Source organism: Falco punctatus, assembly GCF_963210335.1.
Source record: "Falco punctatus genome assembly, chromosome: 4".
Lineage (NCBI taxonomy): Eukaryota > Metazoa > Chordata > Aves > Falconiformes > Falconidae > Falco > Falco punctatus.
Window position 1 is genome coordinate 29,222,327 of NC_137583.1, and position 20,839 is coordinate 29,243,165.

Genomic DNA, 20,839 nt, shown 5'->3' on the forward strand with positions numbered 1-20,839 from the left:
TGGGCTCTTAAGAGGAGCCTTTGTGTGGTATCTGTAGCTGGTTGTGCTGTTTTTGTAGCAAACCGAGCTGCTGCTGGAAACCAGGTGGTCTTGCCTGCGAGCCACTGCCCACGCGCTCCTCTATCTTCAGGAGGCTTGGGGTAAGGATTTTGGGCTGGGGCCAATGCTTTTGTTTTGGTGTAGTTTCCTGCTTTTGCCGGAGCTGTGGACGGGCCTCCATGCAGACCTGCTCGGCAGAAGCCCTGCTGCAGGTTGTTTCAACCCCTGGCTTTATTCCTTTGCAAGGTACGGTGCGGTGGCAGTAGCTGCCTTGTGCATAGTAAATAGGGCTTGTTTGTGCCTAGCGGTTCTTGTCGGGCTTATGATCAGGGGATTTCTAATTTTTCGTTGGGATGATGCTGCTTAACACGATCAACTGCTGTTAAACTCTCCCTGCTTTTGCTAAGTGAGTGTTACAAGCAGCAGCCCCCAGCAAATCATGAACCCTTTGAAATGTTCCAATGAAACGCTTGACAGTGAGTCAGGCTGGTTTATTTCCCTTCTGTTGTGCTTTATTTTTTTTTCCGGAAGTGCTGAATTTTTAGCTTTTCATTTTGGTGGTTGTCACAAGCCATGCATTATTTAAGTAGCTTGTCTGTGTTTTAGCAGCTTGAAACGAGCTAGAAATTCACCTTGCTTGCAGGCTACCGGCAGACACGTTTGCTGCCTGCAGGCAGAAAGTAGGAGTTGATGCTCTTCTGTCAGTGTAGGTGAGCAACAGTGGTGTTGCTGTATGGGGAAGAGGCTAAAACACGCAATGATTTGATGTTGCTGACATCTCTTTCAAGTTGCTCTTTTTTTCTTTTTTTCTCCTTTTTTTTTTTTTCCCTCCTCCTTTCCCCTCCCCTGCTTCAGTTGGATTTTCAATTCCTACCTCCCCTGCAGTGCTTTCTGTCTGATCCTGTTGCCTTGAGCTAGAGCCAGAAAAGTGCTTTGAGTCTGGTCCCATCTTGGGTATGTGGGAGTTCAAGATCTCAAATGCTGTAAGGGAAAAAATACATTACACTGTGTCTCGGAGGGGGTCTCCCCTCGACTGTCGCTTTAAATTCCAGCACCATCTGAAGATGCTCATTGCAGCACAAATGCGAGGTGGAGGGAGCAGATCAGAGTTCTGCTCCAATTACTGCAGTCCCAAAACGCCTGCATATACTGGGAGTTTAAATATATGCACAGTATCAATGCTTGCTATTTTTAGGTTAGGCTAAAAATACGTAACGTGGTGTTTGCAGGGATTTTGAATGCGTTTTGGAAATCTTTGTGTAAGCATTCCATGTGCACCTGAGACCTGCTTCATCTCTTAGCAGCTGATCCCTCAACCCACGGTAGTGGTTGAGACCAGTGGTTTTATAGATGATATTTTTGCATGTAGGAGAAGCTGGTTTGGGAAGTACGTGCGACTTCAACTGCCAGTCTAAGATCTGTCAGTTCAAAGAACAGTTACACGTCAGTCCCTGATGGTCTCTTGATTTTTCCAGTGCTGTTCTGTTAATGGGTTTTTCTTCTCTCAAGTTGCTGTAGGAAAAACCTTAATGGGGAGGATTTTATTGCCTATGCAGTGAAACAGCTTGGATGTGCAGAGTCATGAATACGTGGAGTGATGTGGAAAATGGAGGGGAGGTTTGGTGGAACTGCATCTGCAGCGTGGTGATCTTTGCTGTGCTGTCAGTGGGTGGCTTCGAAGTCATGACGAGAGTTTTGTGTCAGCCAGATTCTCTATAGGGATTCAAGTCCCAAGTCCAGTTTGGTGTGTGTACAGGTGGGAATTTATAAGAAAAAGAAAAAATAATTAAAAAAAGGCTTGCATGTTGTATGTCTGCCTGCTGCCAGGTCCTTTTCTGTTGCAGTGGTTCTGGTACCCTGTCCTTGACTGTATTGCATAAAAGCCGATGGTCATGTTAGAGCTTGGTTATAGGTAGCCTTATTCTTTACCTATAAATAGGCACTGAAATCACTGAGGTAGTGTGGAATAGCTGCTTTCCATCTGTCTTGCTTGCATTTTTATTACGTTGTTTATGTAGGGTAAGACCCTAGGGTGGGTGGCTTTGATCTTGTTACTTCACATTCTTGGCAGCCTAGCGCTATAAACATGAATAAACTTCTTATTCATGCCACTAGATGGAACTGGCCCATGCTTATAGATATTTGTTTAAACTTGAGCGCTGTATTGAGTATTGACACAATGAATTGCTAGCCCTCGGTGGAAGCTTGGCTTCTACCCTCAAAGCAGTGCTTTATTAAGCTGCTTGGGGTTTTATGCAGTCTGTTTTGAAACAGAAAAGTGGTATAATGCCAGTTCTTCCCAGGCTTGGCTTTTTTGTTGTTGTTGTTGCCTTGACTGTGTATTACAGTTAACGCTGTTTATTAAATTCCTGCTTTTAAACCACCATGGGTCTTCTGGTGATGTGTGAGCATCTTTCACTTCTGGGGTTGGAGCAGGAGGTAGACAGTCTGTTATCCCAAATATAATTTCAGATTATTTGCTGTACCTCTTTCTTGGTGCTCAGGGTTGAAGTGTGCAAGTTCGTCTCTGTGGGAAGCAGAGCTGCCTGTAGAGAATATGGGCTTAATGTTAGTCTTGGGGCTTATCCCTTGTTCTTGGATGTGGACAGCTGTGGTTTAGCCAGCATTGGACGTAGCACCTTTTGAGCTGTTTGGGAGAAGACTGTGCTAAGCGTTTGCAGTGTTGACCCACCACACAAACACGCATACCCAACTCTGCTAATGCATTGCATGCCCCCGTAGGGGAGAAATATCCAAGCTACTTAGCTTTGCTCAGAGCAAAGCCGAGCAGACACCTGTCTAGCCCCTGTCTGCACTGCTTGATGCTGTGAGGGCTGACTTGTGGCTTTCACAATCGTCCTTGTTCTTCCCCAGCCAGTCTTGGAGCGATCCTTTGCTGGTTTTGCCTGCTAAGAGGTTCCTTTGTTGAGCATGAGCCTGCATGAGGGTGCTGGGATGAGGCAGGTGCCAGCTATGCAGGGGCCCTTGGTTGTTGCAAGGAGTGCTTTGTAGGACCAGCCTGCTAGGAAACAGAAGTGGTTGGCATGGGTAGAGGAGCTGAGGAAGCCTGGGTGCTGCTCCTGGCTTTACTGCTAGCCTGCTTGGTGGCCCTGGCCACACTGGTCCTTTCCATGCTTCCATTTCTCCATCTTTTATATGGCAAGAAGCGTATTGATCTTGATTCCTAAAGTACTGAGATATTTAAGGATGGAAAAATTCTATGCAGGGCTAGGTGGCAGGGGGAAAATACAACTGAAATAACGTGGATGTGACCTCTCAAAAAGGACAGGGGCTGTGCAGGCTGCTGCTGCCCAAAGCTGGCTGACTCTCAGCGCTGCCATGCAGCGTGTGCTTGCTGTGAAATGTGGCTTGGGTTTTAGCTTTAAGTGCTAAATTATACTTTTTAAATTTCTTTTCTTTTTATCCTGTATTAAAACATTCTGAAGATGGTAATGACTAGTTCCTTGAGGGGGGTGTAGATATGAGTACATAGTATGCATCTGAACTGATTTCTTCATTTTGCTGTCCTAGCTGCAAATCCTATTCCCTGCAGAGGAGGTTAAGTAGAATTATCGAGGAGGAATTTATACAGCTCTTGTGTACTAGCAAACAGGGCTTTATAGCAGACCCACCATTTTCTTCCACCTTAAGCACCAATAAATATTTAACAATACAGATTCCTCTGTGCTCTAATAATGAGATGAATATTTCTCAATAAAAAGATCTCCGTTCTCATTGCAGTGATCAAATTGTGCTCAGAGTCCCCGTATGTATTCAGCTGCTCTGCAATAGTGGAATTGAGAGCTATAAGCTGACAGAGCATAAAATGGAAACCTACTGTTCAGGTTGCAGTGATTCCTCTGACCTCTTAATCTTGTTTGGGAGCCTCCAGCCGTCTCATTGTGCCTCTCTGAGAACAGGTGGGGGGAGCAAATTTTAGTCCCCAAAGCTCGGTCCTGTGGGGGAACCTGATCCCTGTCGTGCTCTTTTCAGTTTGAGAGCAGGTGGCGTGTTCAGGAATTTGTACCAAACCCTTGTTGAGGAGGGAATGTGCCTAAACCAGGGAGGTCTTTGCTTTAAAACAGCAGATGGTGGCAAGGAAGTGTGCTCTGTAAATGTGACTTGTTCACAGTGCAGGCACAAAACACACGCTTATATACTGCCCTGCCAGGGGTGCGGCTTCCTCCCGACATGCCAACAGCATGGATGCTGTGGAAGTGAGCTCAGAGCATCTCTGGTCCCTCTGAAGTCTTCCCTCGGCTTGGAAGCACATAAGGGCATGGAAGGTGTGATGCTGGTGGCTCCGTTTCAGCCGTGTGGCTCAGCTCTTCATCAGCTGAGCTGCCAGTTCAGGCCCATAATATGGGCTGTTCACCACTTGTCTGTGGTAGGACATCATGGCGTGGGGTGCTGTGGGGGATGAGCTGTGGGCTTACATGGTGTTGTCCGTGGCAGCTCAGGCGAGAGGCTTTCGCTGCTCTCACCAGTAGATGGTGGCAGTAACACCGCTGTGTGAGATGATGCATCAGGTTTTTGACTTGGAAACGGGAGAAGATCCACATATGGGGAGGGTTTGAGTCTTGGCTGAACAGAACTGCATTTTCCCCCCTCCCTGCCTTTCTGTGATTGCGTAGCTGCGAGCGTCTTCGTGTCATCTTCAGAGAGGCTCCTCGGGCCTGATTGCGCTCCTCAGTTGGCTCTCTTAACTGTCGGAAGGGAAGATAACAAACGTGTCTGCTTTTAGGCACTGAGAAGGTGGTATGGAAAAGTATCCTCATGGAGGGACCATACTGGGAAGGCCAGGAGAAACCCCCCAAATGATCGAGCAGCTTAGTCTTGGGAAAGCTTGGTCAGGGTGCTGCTGAGTTTGCCTGACTCTGCTGTTTCTGTTTTGTTTTCTAGTTCCTCGTGTGAGCCTGACTGCCATGGCTGGGCGTTGATGCTTTTCAGTACAGCTGTTCAAAATGGCAGAGAAAGGTGGAAATGAAGAGGTAATTAACTTGAACAGCTTCCGTAGTCACCGAGGGAAAGGTGAGTACAGATTTGTGTGTATTTCTGAAACTCTTTTTGTAAAACTGCTTACAAGCGGCAGGATTCATAGACACTGAGCTGGCAGGAGTGCTGTTAGTGGGGGCTGGCTAGTGGTCTGGTTTGCCATGTCATACGCTGCTCTGTTACACTTCCCAGCCACCTACACAAAAGTCTTTCTTTTTATGCAGACATGCAAAATACTTGGCTCTGGTCTTTCTCACGTTGTACTGCCTTAAGGCAGATTGCTAACTTCTTGGGAACGCCATGTAGAGGTATTTCGGCAGATCTAAGGGGCGTATGGTGTTCCACCTTTCCGAGAACCTCATAGGAGAGAGGCTGGCTCTGCGTTCATATCCTCGTAGGGCTGCATGCATTGGCACCTGTTCCTCCAAGAGTGGAATTCAAAATGATGCTTTCTGTGTATGCCTGAAAGGTGATAAATGAACGCTCATGAATACTTCGGCTAAAGTATAAGCCAAAACTTTGTATCACGTCACAGGGAAGGCATGGTTGTATGCTCTTTCTGCAGTACAGAAACCCTCTGTTTCTGTACTGTGTGCATAGCATGTGTATTCCACCCTTGACAGGCCTTGAGGGACAAGGTTGTCATCTAATCGCAGGATATCTTCTGTACCCAGCGCCAGGGGCTCTATCTCAGTCTCACATAAGGTACTCCTGCAAAGTCACACTCTTTCAGAAGAGGCCAAATTGCATGAAGAACCTTATCTCTCCTCTAGAATGCACTGCACATTAATAAAAGAAAAGGAATCGTCCCTGAGATACTGAAAGTTCAGGACTTCCCTACAGAAATTAGGAATAGGTAGCTTGTTTGGAATAACTTTTGCAGCAGCTTGACTTGTGCTGATATTTGGGATAGAAGAATTTCTGTGTAAGTGTCAGAGTGACTGGTGCATGTGCTGGTGTGGGTGCAGGGGTTTTGGTCAGAGGGCCGAGAGAGGTAGGAGTGGTGCTAACAGTAACTTGCGAGGAGCCAGTGACCTTTTTGAGCGCTTCTTCCCTGTTGCTGCAATGCAAATGTGAAGGTGGCTTTTTCAGATGTTTCGGTACTTGTGCCCTGTAATTTCAGTTATTTACCTTTAGCAAATAGCTAACTTTACTTACTTTACTACAGACTGCATAAACCGCAGGGATGAAGGTCTTATCATGATATCAGATTCCTCGGATGAAGAATTACCCTTGCTGGAAACGCCAGCAGAGCAGAAGCATGAGGAAGATGATGACGATGTAGTCATCTTGGCAACGGTAATCTTTCATTCTTTCGCTTCCCCTGCTTTATTGATGGCCTTTATAGCCGACTCTTGTGCAAATACCTGATGCATTCCTTTGAGAGTACTGTCCGGTTACAGTAATTTGCTTTAGATGTCTGAAATGAATGTTGAAATGCTGGCATTTTGCTGTCTTTAAGTGTTTAATCGTATTTTGGGCGTGGGGGGTGAGAACTAGCCTGCTAAATTGCAGTGTTAAGTTCTACTTAACGAAGGCTGTAGCTTCCATAAAGTTATTTATCTAAATCCAGAAAGGTAGTGCTTTGTAAGAGGATTTGATGTTCCTTAGAAGGTGGGTTTTCAAAACAAGCCTTGTTTGACCTTGTATGCTTTATATTCCTCTGCGCTATTTGGATTCTTGTTGGGCTGTTGCAGGCACTTACATTTTTGCAGTTTCACAAAGCTAGCCCACCTGATAAATCCCTTTCCACTGGTACAGGCAATCACACAGAGGAGGGCCAAAGGCTTTAGCTTATCCTGACTATTTTAAGTGTCTAACTTCGTATCTAAGCTATATTAAGAATATATTAACTAGAGGCATTGAGGAAATGGGTTGCAAAGCTGACCTTTCTGTTTCTTAGTTGAAAATGGTAGCACAGGATACTCAGAGTGTTGGCATACAGCATTCTGTCTGCCAGAAGCAAGAACAAGGCCAGAGATCAATGTTTTGAGCTTTGGTTCCTGCCCGTTTAAATAAACTGGTGAGAATGCAAATATGCCATCAGTTAGTTCCTCCTTCCCAGACTGTTTTACTGGGAGGGAAGTGGGTACTGATGTGAGCTTAGGAAATTATTCCATTCTGAAAGTCCTGTGCATCCTTGGTTCTGCCAAATGTTCTCTTAGCACCTGGGGACAGACTGAGGATGGAGTTCAGTGAAACTAAGAGATATAGATTGCAGTTTTATGCCTTAAAACTGTTTAGCAAGGTGCCTTATTCATTGGTTTCCCATCAGAAATTGATTAGATACAAAAGATCATCTGGAGCAAGGATTCTGACATGCCAGAAGAACTCCTGCTTACTCTTGTCTATCTTCTTTTTAGATCCCAAAGCATCAGCAGCTTCTGCGCCCCAATGTCATCAGACCTGCTGCTCAATGGCAGGGTGCAAACCCTGTGGGAGAAGGAGGATCTAAAAGTGCAGTCGAGCCCTTGAGAAGCGTATATCTGCAAGATGAGATAGCGACTCTGCTGTGCCAGGGAGGCCGGTATAATCACATGGTGGAGAGCAGTGCTGGACCGAGCTGGGACAAGAATGTGACCTTTGCTTTGCAGCAGCCTGGACCATCTGAGCTTAATGGTCCTAAGTTTGAACTTACAAGTAACGAGGAGCCTGGCCCAAGTTTGCTTCCAGCAATGAAGACGAGTCCACAGCCTGTTGTTAACAGAGAAGTGGTTAGAGTGGAGAATGCAGACCTTCCACCACAACAGGAAGAAAAGGTAGAAGCCCCAGGATGGCAAGGAGAGGACTTGGAGCCAGAGCAAAACCCCAGAGGAAAAGGTGCTACAGCCAACACAGACCTGGAGATCCGTGAGAATCCTGAGATCCATGAGAGCCAGCTGGATCACCCATACTTGCAGCCGTTGGAGGGTGAGCCACATGCTGTAGTAAATGGTTGTGCTCCTCAGCAAGGGCAACCTGAAGCAGACCCAGGATCTTTGAGGGCGTGTGGAGAGAAGGCTCCTGGGCCAGCCTTCCCCCGACCTGAACCACAGCAGGATGGGATTCCAGGTCCTGCTTCACCCCAGCTGGCACATCCACCAGAAGAAATGGGTCAGCAGGCAGCAATAGACAATGAACAGCCAGGTCCAGCGTTCCCTGCACAGGGCTCTCATGAACTTGGCTGTAGTAATGTGCCAGAACAAGGAGCTGCTGGGCAGGACCAAGACCTCACTGCACTGCTCATCAGAGAGACAGTAAGTATTCCCAGGGCTAGTTTGCCTTCTGTGTGCCTGTTATTTTCAGACAGGTTTTTCAAGGTGTGTAGCGTTTCACATGGTCACAGCACATCCCTGCTGACTTCAGCTGCAAATCCTCTTTGTTTTGGCTGCGACTCAGCTGTGCAGCAGGTGAAGAGCATGCAGTGAACTGTCTTGGAAAACTTTGGTTTGAAAGACTAGCCCCAGCCCTACGGCAGAAGTGGTGAGAGGGTCTGAATCTGGAGGGCACTGTTAGCTTTGGGACGGGCTCTTGGCCATAGAGGTTTTACAAAACTGATTGCAGGGTCTCAGGGACACAGCAAGGTGAAATAACTTGGGTCTGTTCCCTTAAAGGCTACTGCCCTCTCAGTTCTGTAGGATTTTTTTTGTCTGGCAGATTCCTAACCCAACTCTGTAGAGCTGACTGAGGAATGGATGTAGAGCTAAATGAGCAGAACTGAGACACTGAACACTGGCAGAGGGATGGAGGCTGGGGCAGAGCTTGGAGGTACATGGCTGAGGGCTGCGGCTGCTTTCAGCAGGCTCTCCTGAAGTAGTTAGGTCCGTGGCCACATTTAGGCCACCATGGTGGTCAGGGGTGGGTAATGGTTGGCCTTGTGGTGTGGATTTCCAGGCAGTAGCACTGAGGGATTATTGGATAAGCAGCACCAAGACTTGTGTGAGTGAACTCCACGTGCTCCTTTCTGACACTGTGTGTGAAACTTAGCATGAGGGACACTAGCTGGAAGAACTGAACCACCAAGAAGGGTACTCTTTTAACCTTTGGTGTATTCAGCAGCTTGGGCAATGTGTATGTTTAAAAACAAAACAAAATTAGAAAGTGGTGATGCTTCACATGGTCTAATGTTCCTCCCACCCTGCCCCATGCACACTTCTCCCCTTCGATTTACTGGGCAGGAAGGGTCTCTCTTGATGCCTTATGGAATACTTTTTTGTAAACAAGTGTATACCACTAAGCCCATCCCCTCCACATCTTCCTTCCACATCCCATATCTGATTCTGTTCGGGAAAACTGGGGTTGAGGAGAATAATCGTTAAGCAGCAGTCCAACAAAATTCAGTTCTTTCCAGGTAAGACCTTGTTGATCAGCGACTTGCCTACAGATGGGCAAGTAGAATCTCTTGCGTTGTCAGGATTGCTTGATGACCCTGACCAGTCAGTCTTGCAAAGCAAAATATCATATGGTGCAATTAATTGCAATACCTGTACAGGAACCCAACAAGAGAAAGCAGCACAGGGTGCTCTTTGCTGCATGGCTAATGCTGGGAGAGCTTTTACAGACATGCCAGTAAAGGTTTGTTGTCTGTTCTGATCTTGTTGCTAGTGTTTCTGCGTGCTTTGGGTGTGTATAAATATTGTTGGGTTTTTTCCTTTTTGCTTTGGAATGTTGTATTTCAGCACAGTCTGGAACTCCTTAATCTTCTGTCTGAAGGTAAATATTAGCTTTTCTTCTGTTGTAGATCATACCTACGTGCCTCGCCTCTTGCTCGTTGGGCCAGGGGCTCATGGCCACTCACATCACTGCCCTTGCTCTTCTTGTGAGAAAGAGCTGTTAGCAATCCTTCTGTGGAGCAAAGGAAAGCCAGCAGCTTGCAGTATCCAGGCAGGATGGATATAAATGGTCTCTTGAAATTCATTTTGGCCCTTGTCTCAGGAGTGTGCTAGATAATTACCTATAAATCTCTGTCTCTGGTGCTGTTGCTAGGTTGTGCTGCACAGCTCCTCTACCTATGTAACCTTTAGCTTTTTCTACTGTAGGAAGCAAGATTCCCAGATGTGAAGAAGGAATATATTGAAGAGCTAATCAGCATCAAGAACTGCTATGACTTAAATGTGTAAGTATAAAGCTAAGAGCTAAAGTGTAGCATACAACAGTCTGGCTGCAGTCACATTTTCATTTCCCTGCCCGCTAATGACGCTGTTCTAGAGCATATCCAGTCTGGGAGTCAGCACTGTGGTGATAGTGCCAAAAAGCAGTGGTTTAGGGTTTTTTCTTTCCTTTTAATAGAGCTTTTTAAAAATCCTCTCTAAGTTTGACATTGTGCTGTAGCTTCTCTTCTTTTAAGATAATTTGCTTATTTAAAGATACTACATATAATTTCCTCCTAACTATTACTAGGGTTCTTAAAAAGGGTGAGTGTCAGGATTAAGGTGTTCAGATGACTTCTGTAAAACTCTAGTATGAAGGTGAGTTGGTGAGGCTTGAGTTGAAGAAAATAGTTTCCTACCTCTTCATTTCACTGGCTTTTGGCTTTTTCCAGGTAAAGCTGACACCAGTTTGGACTCCCTTATTTAGTGTTGTGATACTGGCTTTTATCCCCTTTACTGAAGCAAGTAGCAGTGGTATTCTTTGAGTTCTCTCACATCACTTTTTGCAGATAGAATAGAGCAAACACATTTAAGGGCTGGCAGGATTGATTCTAGATATCTGTTGAGGGACTGACTTTGGTCAAACTGAGCAGAAACACAAGCCAAGAAGGGAAGTAGACAGAGTGGAAAATCATGGTGAGTGTTGCTTTCCCAATTGTGTTAGCAGCTGAAGAATTCTGTGGTGTTCATCATGCTTGATATCTCTGGGAGTCATGTTAGAATCAAAAGTTTAAAATAAAGTCATTAACCTTAATGATAAGTTGCATCATCTCCCTGCCTTTGGGTAAAGCTTGCACAGCTGAAGGGTGAAGGATTGCGTGTGTTGGCACCAGCAACACAGAGGGAAGAGTGGTTTGAAGTAAATCACTTGTGACTTGTGTCTGATGCTAGGTGGCCCCTCTCTCTTTCTCCCTCTGCAGCTGTCACTGCTATTTCAAACATGTTGAAACTGGTTATTGTGTGACACAAGAATGAAGAATAGGTGTTGGTTGCCAGAGTATTCACCCTATCTTGTATGAATCCGATGCCCTTTCCAGTTAACTAGGGCACTAATTAAGCAGTGTGTAAGTGCATGAGGCTTAGAATTAGTTACTGGACCATAAATAAGTTAACTGGCAAGGATGATCCCATCCGTTGGGCATAATTTCCTACTCTGCTGCTTTTGCCTGTGTTGTGAAGTCGTGCCTCCAAAGTAGGGCTTCTTGGTTAGAAAGTCATCAGCCTGTAACTTCTTTCCTCTCTTTCAAAAGGTCTTTCCCTGCAGCGGTGGCGTAGTCTGCATGAGAGAGGCTTTCAGGTGCCCGCACCGTGTACTTGGTGCACCTCAGTGTGGATGCTTGAGTTGGGAGCGGTAGGGCCATTCCTCAGGGTGACTGAGCTCTTGAAGTTGGACATCTGGCTGCAGGACCCTCTCACAGATTGTGTGAAAAAACTCGTTATTGTGTCCTGCAGGGATTTAGCGAAGCCTGGTAGAATTAAATCCCAGTATTGGCTTCTCTCAGTCTTAATGTGTTCCTTCCCTTTTTGCTACCGAAATCTCTTCTCTGCTATTGTGTGCCACAGACCCAGCGAGATGAAAAGGTGCTTACAGGCTTCCCTGTAGGCCATCTACAGTGTCTGCTCAGCGGTGCGTTACCCACTTACTGGATGATAAAGATTTCTTCTCCATATTTTTATTCCTTTAACCAAACTATCTTTTGAGTTGTCACTGCATCTTTTGTATGAGAACAAATGGGTCAAAGCACTGGTCAGCCTCGCTGGCAGGGTCTCTTTGATCTCCGTGGTATGTCAAGCTGAATCAGGCTTGAAATATAATAAATAAGGGTGGCTGGGTTTGGGCAGGGATGAGGCTTTTAACTGGCTCCGTGTCCTGTGGTGCAGATATTAATGAACAGTGCTGCGAGTGTGCGTGCATTGCGCGCTGGGACCCACTTAACTAATTGTCAGACATTGAAGGTTAACATCTCTGAAAATCCCGAGCATTGAAATGGCAACATGCAGAACAGTTCAAATGTATTCTGACTGTGCCCCAGCTGAAACCCTTGCATTTGAGCTGCAGTGGTTTGAGCTCCTTGAAGTTTCTGTTTTGTTGGATTAAAACAGTTATCTTTTGTAAAAGGGATGCGGGGGGAGGGCTGGAAGCTATTAAGCACTCAGTGCCAAGATATTTTGTTGTTTTCTGAAATGATTGTCTTAAAACTTTCAACCGATGTGAAAGATAAGATGTGGGAGCTCCTCTTAGCAGGGTATCATCTATTCAGCTTTTGTGTGCAGAGGCATTCACAGTCAGTCAAAAGCTTCTGGCTCAATATGTCAATACCTGATTAAACAAAAAGAAATGCCTCTGCTTTGAATGTGAAAGCAGGCCTAAAGTAATCGTGCCTTGATAGTGGGTTAATGCTTTAAGCCAGTTCAGATTTCTTAATTAGGGACTGATTTCTGACATCAGGAATGTAAATTAGCTGCAATTATGTCTTTGCTGCAGCCTAGCACCTTCTCATTCAAAAAGTTTTACAAATGTTAATTGCTTGTCCTAGCTCCTTTCAGAAGGATATTATTCTAAGGCTGGGGAAACTGAGGAACAGCTTATGCTCCTTGACCCAGTGAGCACAGCTGGTTAGTGGTGGTGGAGAATAAGCTATGACAGTCTGATTCAGACAGGTAGCCTACAACAAGCTTCCCTGTCAAAAGGGCTTCTGAAGTATTTGTGGATCTCCAGCAGTGGGGTATCCTGAAACAATTTGCTAGAGTCTTTTCTAAGCTGAAATACTCAGTTAAGCTAAATTTCCCTGACAGTTATGATTGTTTGTGGTAAGACCTCAGGTATGCTGCATTTACAGGCTGGTATGCAATTTTTTCAGCAATCGCAGTTAGTGATTTTCTAAATTATATTCTCACTAGACCAGTTTCTAGTGGAAGTGGACAATGCTGGTGTGATTTCAAGCTTTATTACAATGAAACCTGTATCCAGAGTACACGTTGCATGTAAACACAGTTTAAACGTGTTTCCGTCTCTGCTGTAATGTGAAAGTAGATCGAGACTGGAGGCTTTAATTCAAACTAGGGTCTTTAATCTTTTGTTGAGGAAGACATTGGTCTTTCAAGGGTTTTGTAGGGGTTTGTATGCTTCTTTTTCCATAGATGCATTTGTATTGGGCACAGTAGATGACAGCTGTGTTTCAGTTAATGCTGCTAGTGTTGTCATTGTTTTTTCTGGTACAGTCTTCATCACGTTCATTCCAGAGTAGCAGGAAGTTAGTACGCCTCAACTCTTAGTCATGCGGGGTTTGACATGTGCTTAAAGGAGGTACCGCTTTGCCACGACTTCACCCGTGGATCTGAGTGGGGAAGTAACCCTAACTGTTTACCTCTGGCATGGGGAGGTGTCTGTTGGCTAGTAGCTCACCCGTAAAACCTTCATGAGTATAAATTTAATTGTCAAAAGACAAATAATTGCAGAAGGAAAAGCAAATAGATACAGACAATCATTCTTTACTCAATTCTCAGTCATTTACTTGCAGTTTGCTATAGTCTGGGACCTCCCTTGGTTCTTACAGGGCAGGCTGTGACTTGCCTGCCTAGCCTCCTAATTACAGGATGCTGAAAATTAGACAAGCGAGGAATGAACCTGAGCTCCCAAACCCTGAAGTAACTATATTTATCTTTTCAGACTTTGTAACTTCCTTCTGGAAAATCCAGATTACCCAAAGAAGGAAGGCAGAGTGGTTTTAAATCCCAGCAGCAGCCTGCTTGCCAGCCAAGATGAAACAAAGGCAAGTGAGAGAGTATCCTTATCTATAGTATGCCTCTCATCCAGTCTGTTCAACCGGAGTGGACCTTGGGATGTCTGGTTCTATTAGCATGTGTTTTTAGAGTGTTTGCTTGAGCCATACTTTCGTAGGAGGCTTCTGGGTGCATTTAAGGTAGTGTTAAATAGCAACAGTTAGTTGCTTGCAAGATGACTTCCAAGACTTCCTTGTTTTGCTGTTGCGTAGCTGCACAGTGTCTGCTCTTTTGCCTTCAGCGAGACCCTCTGCCCTGCCTGCCTGTCAGCTCCCCCAGCTGAAGTGTTCATTTTGATAAGTGCTGCAAGAATTCCATGGTCATTCTGTCACATGAAGTAGACTCGGCCCTCAGGTCTCTCTTGTGTGACCTTTAGGCATTGCCTTTCAGCCTCCTAACTGCACATCTCCCTACAGCCTCTTGATGATTTTTCTTTTTTTTTTTTTAAGTCCATTTGACAAAAAAAATTGAGCCACTTTGAGTATGCTGAAATAGCTGTGTGTGGCCCGAGAGAGAGAAATGCTGAGTAACTCTTTCTACTCTTGGAGGCATCTCTCAGCCTCAAGCTGATAGTTGTTCACCCTTTATAGCAGCCTACCCGTAGCCTCTCCTCACTCTCATGCAACCACGTTCAATGGCTTTAAACTCCATCGCGTGGGTCCAGCTGGGGACAGAGCTGCAGTGTGGTGCAGCTCGGCTCAGGTTGCCCACACAATGTGTATCCCCGTAGGCTTCACACCTGTGCTGCGCTCTAAGCTGCTGCTTAGGCAGGTGCTCAGGACTGGGTGCCGTGTAGCCTGAATTTTGGGTGGTCTTGCAGAAGGTCCTGATTGCTGAAAGGGTGTTCTTGTGTGTATTTATACCAGCCTTTTTACATCTTTCACATTTTTTCCTTAGGTGCCTAAAGTGGACTACTTCGACTTTTCTAAACTCGCCCCACTTGACCAGCGGTGCTTTATTCAGGCAGCTGACCTCCTTATGGCAGACTTCAAAATGCTGAGCAGCCAAGACATCAAGTGGGCGCTACATGAACTCAAGGGACACTATGCAATCACACGAAAGGTTCTCCATTTCAAGTCTGTTTTCTTTCCTAGGGTTATCTCTTGTGTCTGTGGAGAGCAGTGTGACGTCTTTTGCCTTACTGGACCATCTGCTAGTGTGTGGTTATGGGTTTTTTTAATACTCTTCCTTTTCTAAGAAGTATTAATCCATTTAGTAGAGACTTGCAAAATTTATCAGCTAGATGGAACGCTGCAGGTAGCTTTTACTTTTCTCTAATAGGAGAACTGGGGAAAACACTAGCTAGTTGATGGTAGGTGACGCATTAAACTGAGAAGTGTTCCTGTATGTCACCGCTGAAGTGTGCTATAATTGCCAGTAAAGCCTAGGCATTTAGCTAAATCTTAAAACATTTAACTGCTGCTATTAGTTAACTGACTGCATGTAATTGAAAAGAAGCCCAAGTCTCACTGTCCTGTTTCTATTTATTATGACTTGTGGAATGAGCCCTATATCCTGGAGCTGTGAAGACACCGGTTTCAAGTATCAACAAACTGAATGTAAATGTGGCTTTAAGCTTTTGGCTTGGATCTACTCCTCTGATATGTTCCTCTTGCTTGAGCTTCTTTCTCTACTATTCCAGGACTTAACTAAAACAAAAACTCTTTGTCTCTTCACTTGCTTGATTGAGCACTGAGTATTTGAGCTTTTTTTCTGTTGAGTTTGGTTTTTTTATTTAAAAAAGCCCAACCAGCTCTGTTGCATCAGAGTGGAAACCAGCTGTGTTAGAGTAATAGCTGAGGTGTTTTGAAGTATCATTCGGTTATTTTGGTTTTTGTGGGATGGCTGTTTTAGGAGTACATAAAGCAATAAGGTGAGCAAAGGAAAGGTATACTTGCCTCTGTATGGGGTGCTGGGCTTTCATGTTTTGGATCAGTCTTATGTGCGTGTTTAGTGTGCTTCAATTTGAAGTATGTGCTTCTGCTTTCTTCCAGGAACAGGCAGGATTTAAGTCTGTATGTTATTTTCTAGGCCTTTTCAGATGCTATCAAAAAATGGCAGGAGCTGTCTCCCGAAACCAGTGGGAAACGAAAAAGGAGGAAAGAAATGAATCAGTATTCATATATAGACTTCAAATTTGAGCAAGGTAAATACCAAGCTGTGCGTCTTGTTCTCTCTGCATCGTTACTGTAAGCAGAACTGGCTTGCAGCAGAAAGTGCTGTCCTTGGAAAGGGATACGGTCCTGAAAGAGCTCCGTTTCTGTCACTGTCTGGTATCTGTTTTGGAGATACTCTTCATTAGTACCTCTGTTTGGTACGGTGCTATTTGAGATGCTGAAGTTACGCAGCTGGTGGTGTGTGGAGGAAGAAAGGTTTAAGCTTTGTTCTGGCTGCTCCATCCTGTTTCATTGTGTCTTTAACTCTGCTTTAGGGGATGTGAAAATTGAGAAGCGCATGTTCTTTCTGGAGAATAAGAGACGGCACTGGAGGACCTACGACAAGCGTGCTCTTCTCCCACCGGTGCTACTGGAGCAGGAATTCTATGAGCAGAAAGTTAAAGAGATGGCAGAGGTGAGTGGTAGGAGCTGCCTTCATCTTGTGTTGCAAACGACTTCAGCTATGGTAGAGGTCTTGGCCCTTAACATGGAAATCTGCCTCTTGCAGAAATTCAAACACTGAACAAAATATTGAATAACTGACTGCCTTTGCCTCTTCACTACCTGTTAACGTGTATGACTCTTCCCAATTAACTCATTTTTGAAGGAAAAAAGCCAAGCGCAGAGTTTCGTATTTCCTTAAATACATAGCTGCTGCTTTTACAAATACTGTTCTGAGCCTTTTGCGCTACAAAGTAGTAAAAGCTCTACCAATTCATTCTTTCCTCTAACTGTTAGCGGGCTTCTCTGCTGCTTTAGGACTTGTAATTGCAGCTCAGTGGTGGTGGTGAGCAACCACCAGGCCCAAGGCAGTCTGTCCACTCTCTCTGCCTTCCGCAAGTTGGCAGTTCTGTCTCCAGAACGCCTTGTCTCGTGCTGAGGACCATGTGTTTTGAAGCAGAACCCTGCAACACCCGCTGGCATGTTGTCTTCCCCTTGTAGTCTGAGGGAAGACTGCATTCACAGCTCTGCACCTACAGTCTTTCTAAAGTAGCTACTGAAAGATCCTTGTCTCTTGGGCAGATGGATAGCATCCCCTTTTAAACACAAAGCTAATGTTCCTTGGGGCTTTCTTTGGAGGGGCCCGTTGGGTAGAAATCGTTTCTGCCCATGGAAACCTGAACCAGCAGCCCTCAGTAATATAGAATTTGGTTCTTTGTTCTTGCTGCCTTTGCTTTTCCCATCTGTTTTAGCTGAATCATAAATAGCTTAATGGATTGGAAGGATGGGCTGAGTGATGTTGTAAGCAGACAGTGAGCTTTTTATGGTGGTTTGTAAGTCCTGAGGTAATCTACAAGAGTGTAGAGGCTGGAAAATTGCTTTATCTATTCCGTAAATACAGATGCACCTGTCTCTCTTACAGCATGCAGACTTTCTCCTTGCTCTGCAGATGAATGAGGAGCAATATCAGAAGGTCAGTATCTATAATGTGGTCCATTGAGTTCAGCTTATGCATAGACACTGTTCTGCACTTACTTCAGACTCTTTTGGCTTCTGGAATGCAGCTTTTTTGAAGCTGCATTTGCACTGGGCTGCTTTTGAGGAGCTGGCAAAACCTGCGTAGTGTGTGGTTGGCTGGCTTCCAGAAAAGGTAGACAAGAGCTGAGTCCAGCAAGACAGTATTGATGCATGGAATGATCTGTAGTAATTCAGTCAGCTGCTGCTTGTATCTTTACTGGCCAGAGTAAATATTGCAATAGAATAGTACCAGGTTTGCTCTTGCTGCTACCATTATGGCTGTTTGAAACAGATATGCCGTTGTTGGAGCACTGACGGTGGAAAGGCCTTCCTCATTTGTAGAAAAGACTCTTAAAAACCTGAAAATCAGGGGAAATCAGGTCTTTGCCTTTAAACAGAGGAAGTTAGAGATCGGTTCAGCAGCTGTGGATTGCCTTTTCATTCTCAATGCCTGTTTCTTTGGAAAAGATGCTGGACCTTCGAAGAAGTGGGTATACTTGCTTTTTAACAGTGACACGTTTCCCCAGCCCTGCAGTGAAGAGAGCAAGACAAGGTCCTTCCAGGCAGATGGGTAAATGTAGCTTTAGAGGGCAACAGACCTGAAGCTTGGTTTTCCCCATATGAATGGTGTGTACTCTGGGCTGCTTCCCTGTGATTGCAGCTTCCCGAACTCAAGATGCTTCTCAGCCTGCAAGCTTAAGAAATGCTAAACACCATGTGTTCTGTAGCTTTTTGGAACCTGTCAAACAGGACATGTAGATGTTAAGTTACTTAAAACTGAGTTTCCGGTTGTGCTTAGTGAGTTTTGACTGCCAAAGAAGATATCTAGTGGAATGGTGTGTATCTGTTGCTCTTTTTTAGAATTAATGCTGGCATTTATGGCTTGCACGTGTATGCGGCTGTATGTTGCTATAGCTATTGATGTTCTGATGATGATGATAGTACCTCTGTTTATGGCTGCAGGATGGTCAGATGATAGAGTGCCGCTGTTGTTACGGGGAGTTTGCATTTGAAGAGCTAACTCAGTGTGCAGATGGTCACTTATTCTGCAAGGAGTGCCTAATTAAATATGCTCAGGAGGCAGTCTTCGGCTCTGGGAAGGTAAGAATTTCCCAACTGGGCAAGGGGAAAATAGGCAATTTGCTATCAGGAGATCACATTGCTGTTGGTGTAGCATTGCTTAAATCAGACGTAACTGCACTTCCCAGGAAGTACTTGGACGGAATTGTGTCCTGAAACCCAAATCCAACAAGTCAGTCTCACCATCAGGTGAAGCCAACAACTTCACAATGGGATCTTTGCTGAATAGGATTTCGGGTTTGTTAACCTCAGTCTTTTATGCTCTGTGCTTAGCAACTTAGATTAGGAAAACGTTGTACACCATTCATAGTAACAACAATAACTTGCACTCATCTGGTTTTTATTTTCTACTTAATAAACCAGTGGTGTCTGCACAGAACACACTCTTATCTCTGACTTGGCCAGTCTCCTCCTAGCTAAGAGTGTTTGTTTGTCCTTCGTAATATCACTGTGACCCCATCTTAATTTGGGGGTTGGTTCCTCTAACCTTCTTAGTCTCCAATTTAGTTAGTGATTACTCTGGTACTTAGCTGAGCTATAAACAAGTTATTAACCTGCTCTGAGGTGTGCGTGCTCCTTTGCCTTGAGATATGGCGATCAAACTGTGGGATGCTTTTGTACCCTGGGATCTGTTTCATGTAAACATATAAGCTGGCAGCTGTTACTGTAAATGACCGTACTGAAAAGAATGCGATAAGCTGTTTGTGAGCGGAGTGCTTTTTCTCAGCAGAGACCGTAATAACTGACCGCCCTGTAGTCACAGTGGACTTGGTGTGAGTGAACTGAGGTCCCAGCTGTCTACAGTATCTTCGTGCCTGGTGTTTGTGCGCAGCCTGGCTTGTTTAACTAATCCTGTTCTTTCCATAGCAAACCCATTTTCTGGCAGTTATCTGTTGAGTGAAGCTGTATTCTCTCTAAGGTTCTGCACTGGTTTATTTGGAAATGTTCTGGGTACTGAGTCTTTTAGCCTTTTGCTGGTATCGTACTGAAGCTGAGCGCTCTCCTTCCAACCCTAGTCGGAGCTCAGCTGCATGGAAGGCAGTTGCACATGTTCATTCCCCACCAGTGAGCTGGAGAAAGTGCTTCCGGAGAACATCCTCTGTAAATACTATGAGCGGAAAGCTGAGGAGGAGGTGGCTGCTGCCTGTGCCGATGAGCTCGTCAGGTGAGTGTCCAGCAGAGGATGCAGACTGCACTTACCGTTGTAGAAAATTGCTCCCCGAAACCCTAAATGCCTGCTGACTGTGGGAAAGGTAGCTTTCAAAGAGCTGTGTTATAAATTCAGGCTTCTGCCTTCCCAGGTCTGTTGTTAGGTTGGTCTGTCTTTGACCAGGAGCAGATTAAAGTTCAATAGACTTGTCTCCCCTAAGACTTGCTTGCAAGCTCTATGCTGATCCTCTAAATTACATGGTCAAAAGCAGTGCTGAGCATATAATATTTTGATTGCAAACAGGGAAGTGATGGAAGAAATATGAGCAAAAAGGCAGTAGTCAGCACATCCTGGCAGCAGGGGTTTGGTTGGCAGCCTGATTAACTACCACGTAGCTATTTGACTAAATCTGCTTTCACTGGCACTCTGCATTAATGTCATCTTATTCTGGGCTGTAGGTGTCCATTCTGTAACTTCCCGGCTCTGCTGGACAGTGATGTGAAGCGGTTCAGCTGCCCTAATCCCCGCTGCAGAAAGGTAATTGGGGGATACTTGCCATTTGGTCTCTCCTGGAGTGTTGGGCAGGAGAGCTGGGAGGACAGCTCATACTTCTGAGTAGCAGGTGAATGAATATCTAACGTGGCTGCATGGGGCAGCAGTCAAATTATTTGCCGGATCCTACTGATGTTCTATAAAAGCCTGTGGTTGGACAGATGAATTTCAGGGCACTCGATAAAGACAGCAGCATTCCTTCCTTTCCTTGGAAGATGTTGGCTAAAAAAGCTTATGGATGCCATAGGTTGCTGTCTTGCATATACAGAAATGTTGTAGGTGAACAGGGAGCTGCATGTTTAAAAGGCATAAAACAAAGTTGTAATCCTTTATCTAATGAAACTTCTGGAGAATGAGCTGAAACAACCTGATGCACTATCCTTAAGAGAATTAGCATTGGCATTTTTCTTTTTTGCTGTGGCCTGAATACAGATTCAGTTGGAAGTGACAAAAATCCTTGGAAGAACTCACTGAAATGTGAGTTGTTCAAAGGGCAG

At 45.1% G+C, this 20,839-nt stretch overlaps 1 protein-coding gene across 4 annotated transcripts in view; it reads left to right on the top strand.

The window, feature by feature from the left end:
- The window catches only part of RNF216 (ring finger protein 216), an 81,350-nt gene that overhangs the window by 10,292 nt on the left and 50,219 nt on the right, over positions 1 to 20,839 (top strand). For all 4 annotated transcript variants that reach the window (XM_080383862.1, XM_080383863.1, XM_080383865.1 and 1 more), the window contains exons 2-13: positions 4,942 to 5,070; positions 6,203 to 6,333; positions 7,398 to 8,270; positions 10,053 to 10,129; positions 13,834 to 13,936; positions 14,844 to 15,008; positions 15,978 to 16,092; positions 16,378 to 16,517; positions 17,466 to 17,516; positions 18,524 to 18,661; positions 19,657 to 19,805; positions 20,249 to 20,327. In XM_080383862.1, coding sequence (XP_080239988.1) covers positions 5,004 to 5,070; positions 6,203 to 6,333; positions 7,398 to 8,270; positions 10,053 to 10,129; positions 13,834 to 13,936; positions 14,844 to 15,008; positions 15,978 to 16,092; positions 16,378 to 16,517; positions 17,466 to 17,516; positions 18,524 to 18,661; positions 19,657 to 19,805; positions 20,249 to 20,327 — 2,088 coding nt within the window. In that variant the 5' untranslated portion in view covers positions 4,942 to 5,003. The remainder of the gene's footprint in view (positions 1 to 4,941; positions 5,071 to 6,202; positions 6,334 to 7,397; positions 8,271 to 10,052; positions 10,130 to 13,833; positions 13,937 to 14,843; positions 15,009 to 15,977; positions 16,093 to 16,377; positions 16,518 to 17,465; positions 17,517 to 18,523; positions 18,662 to 19,656; positions 19,806 to 20,248; positions 20,328 to 20,839) is intronic.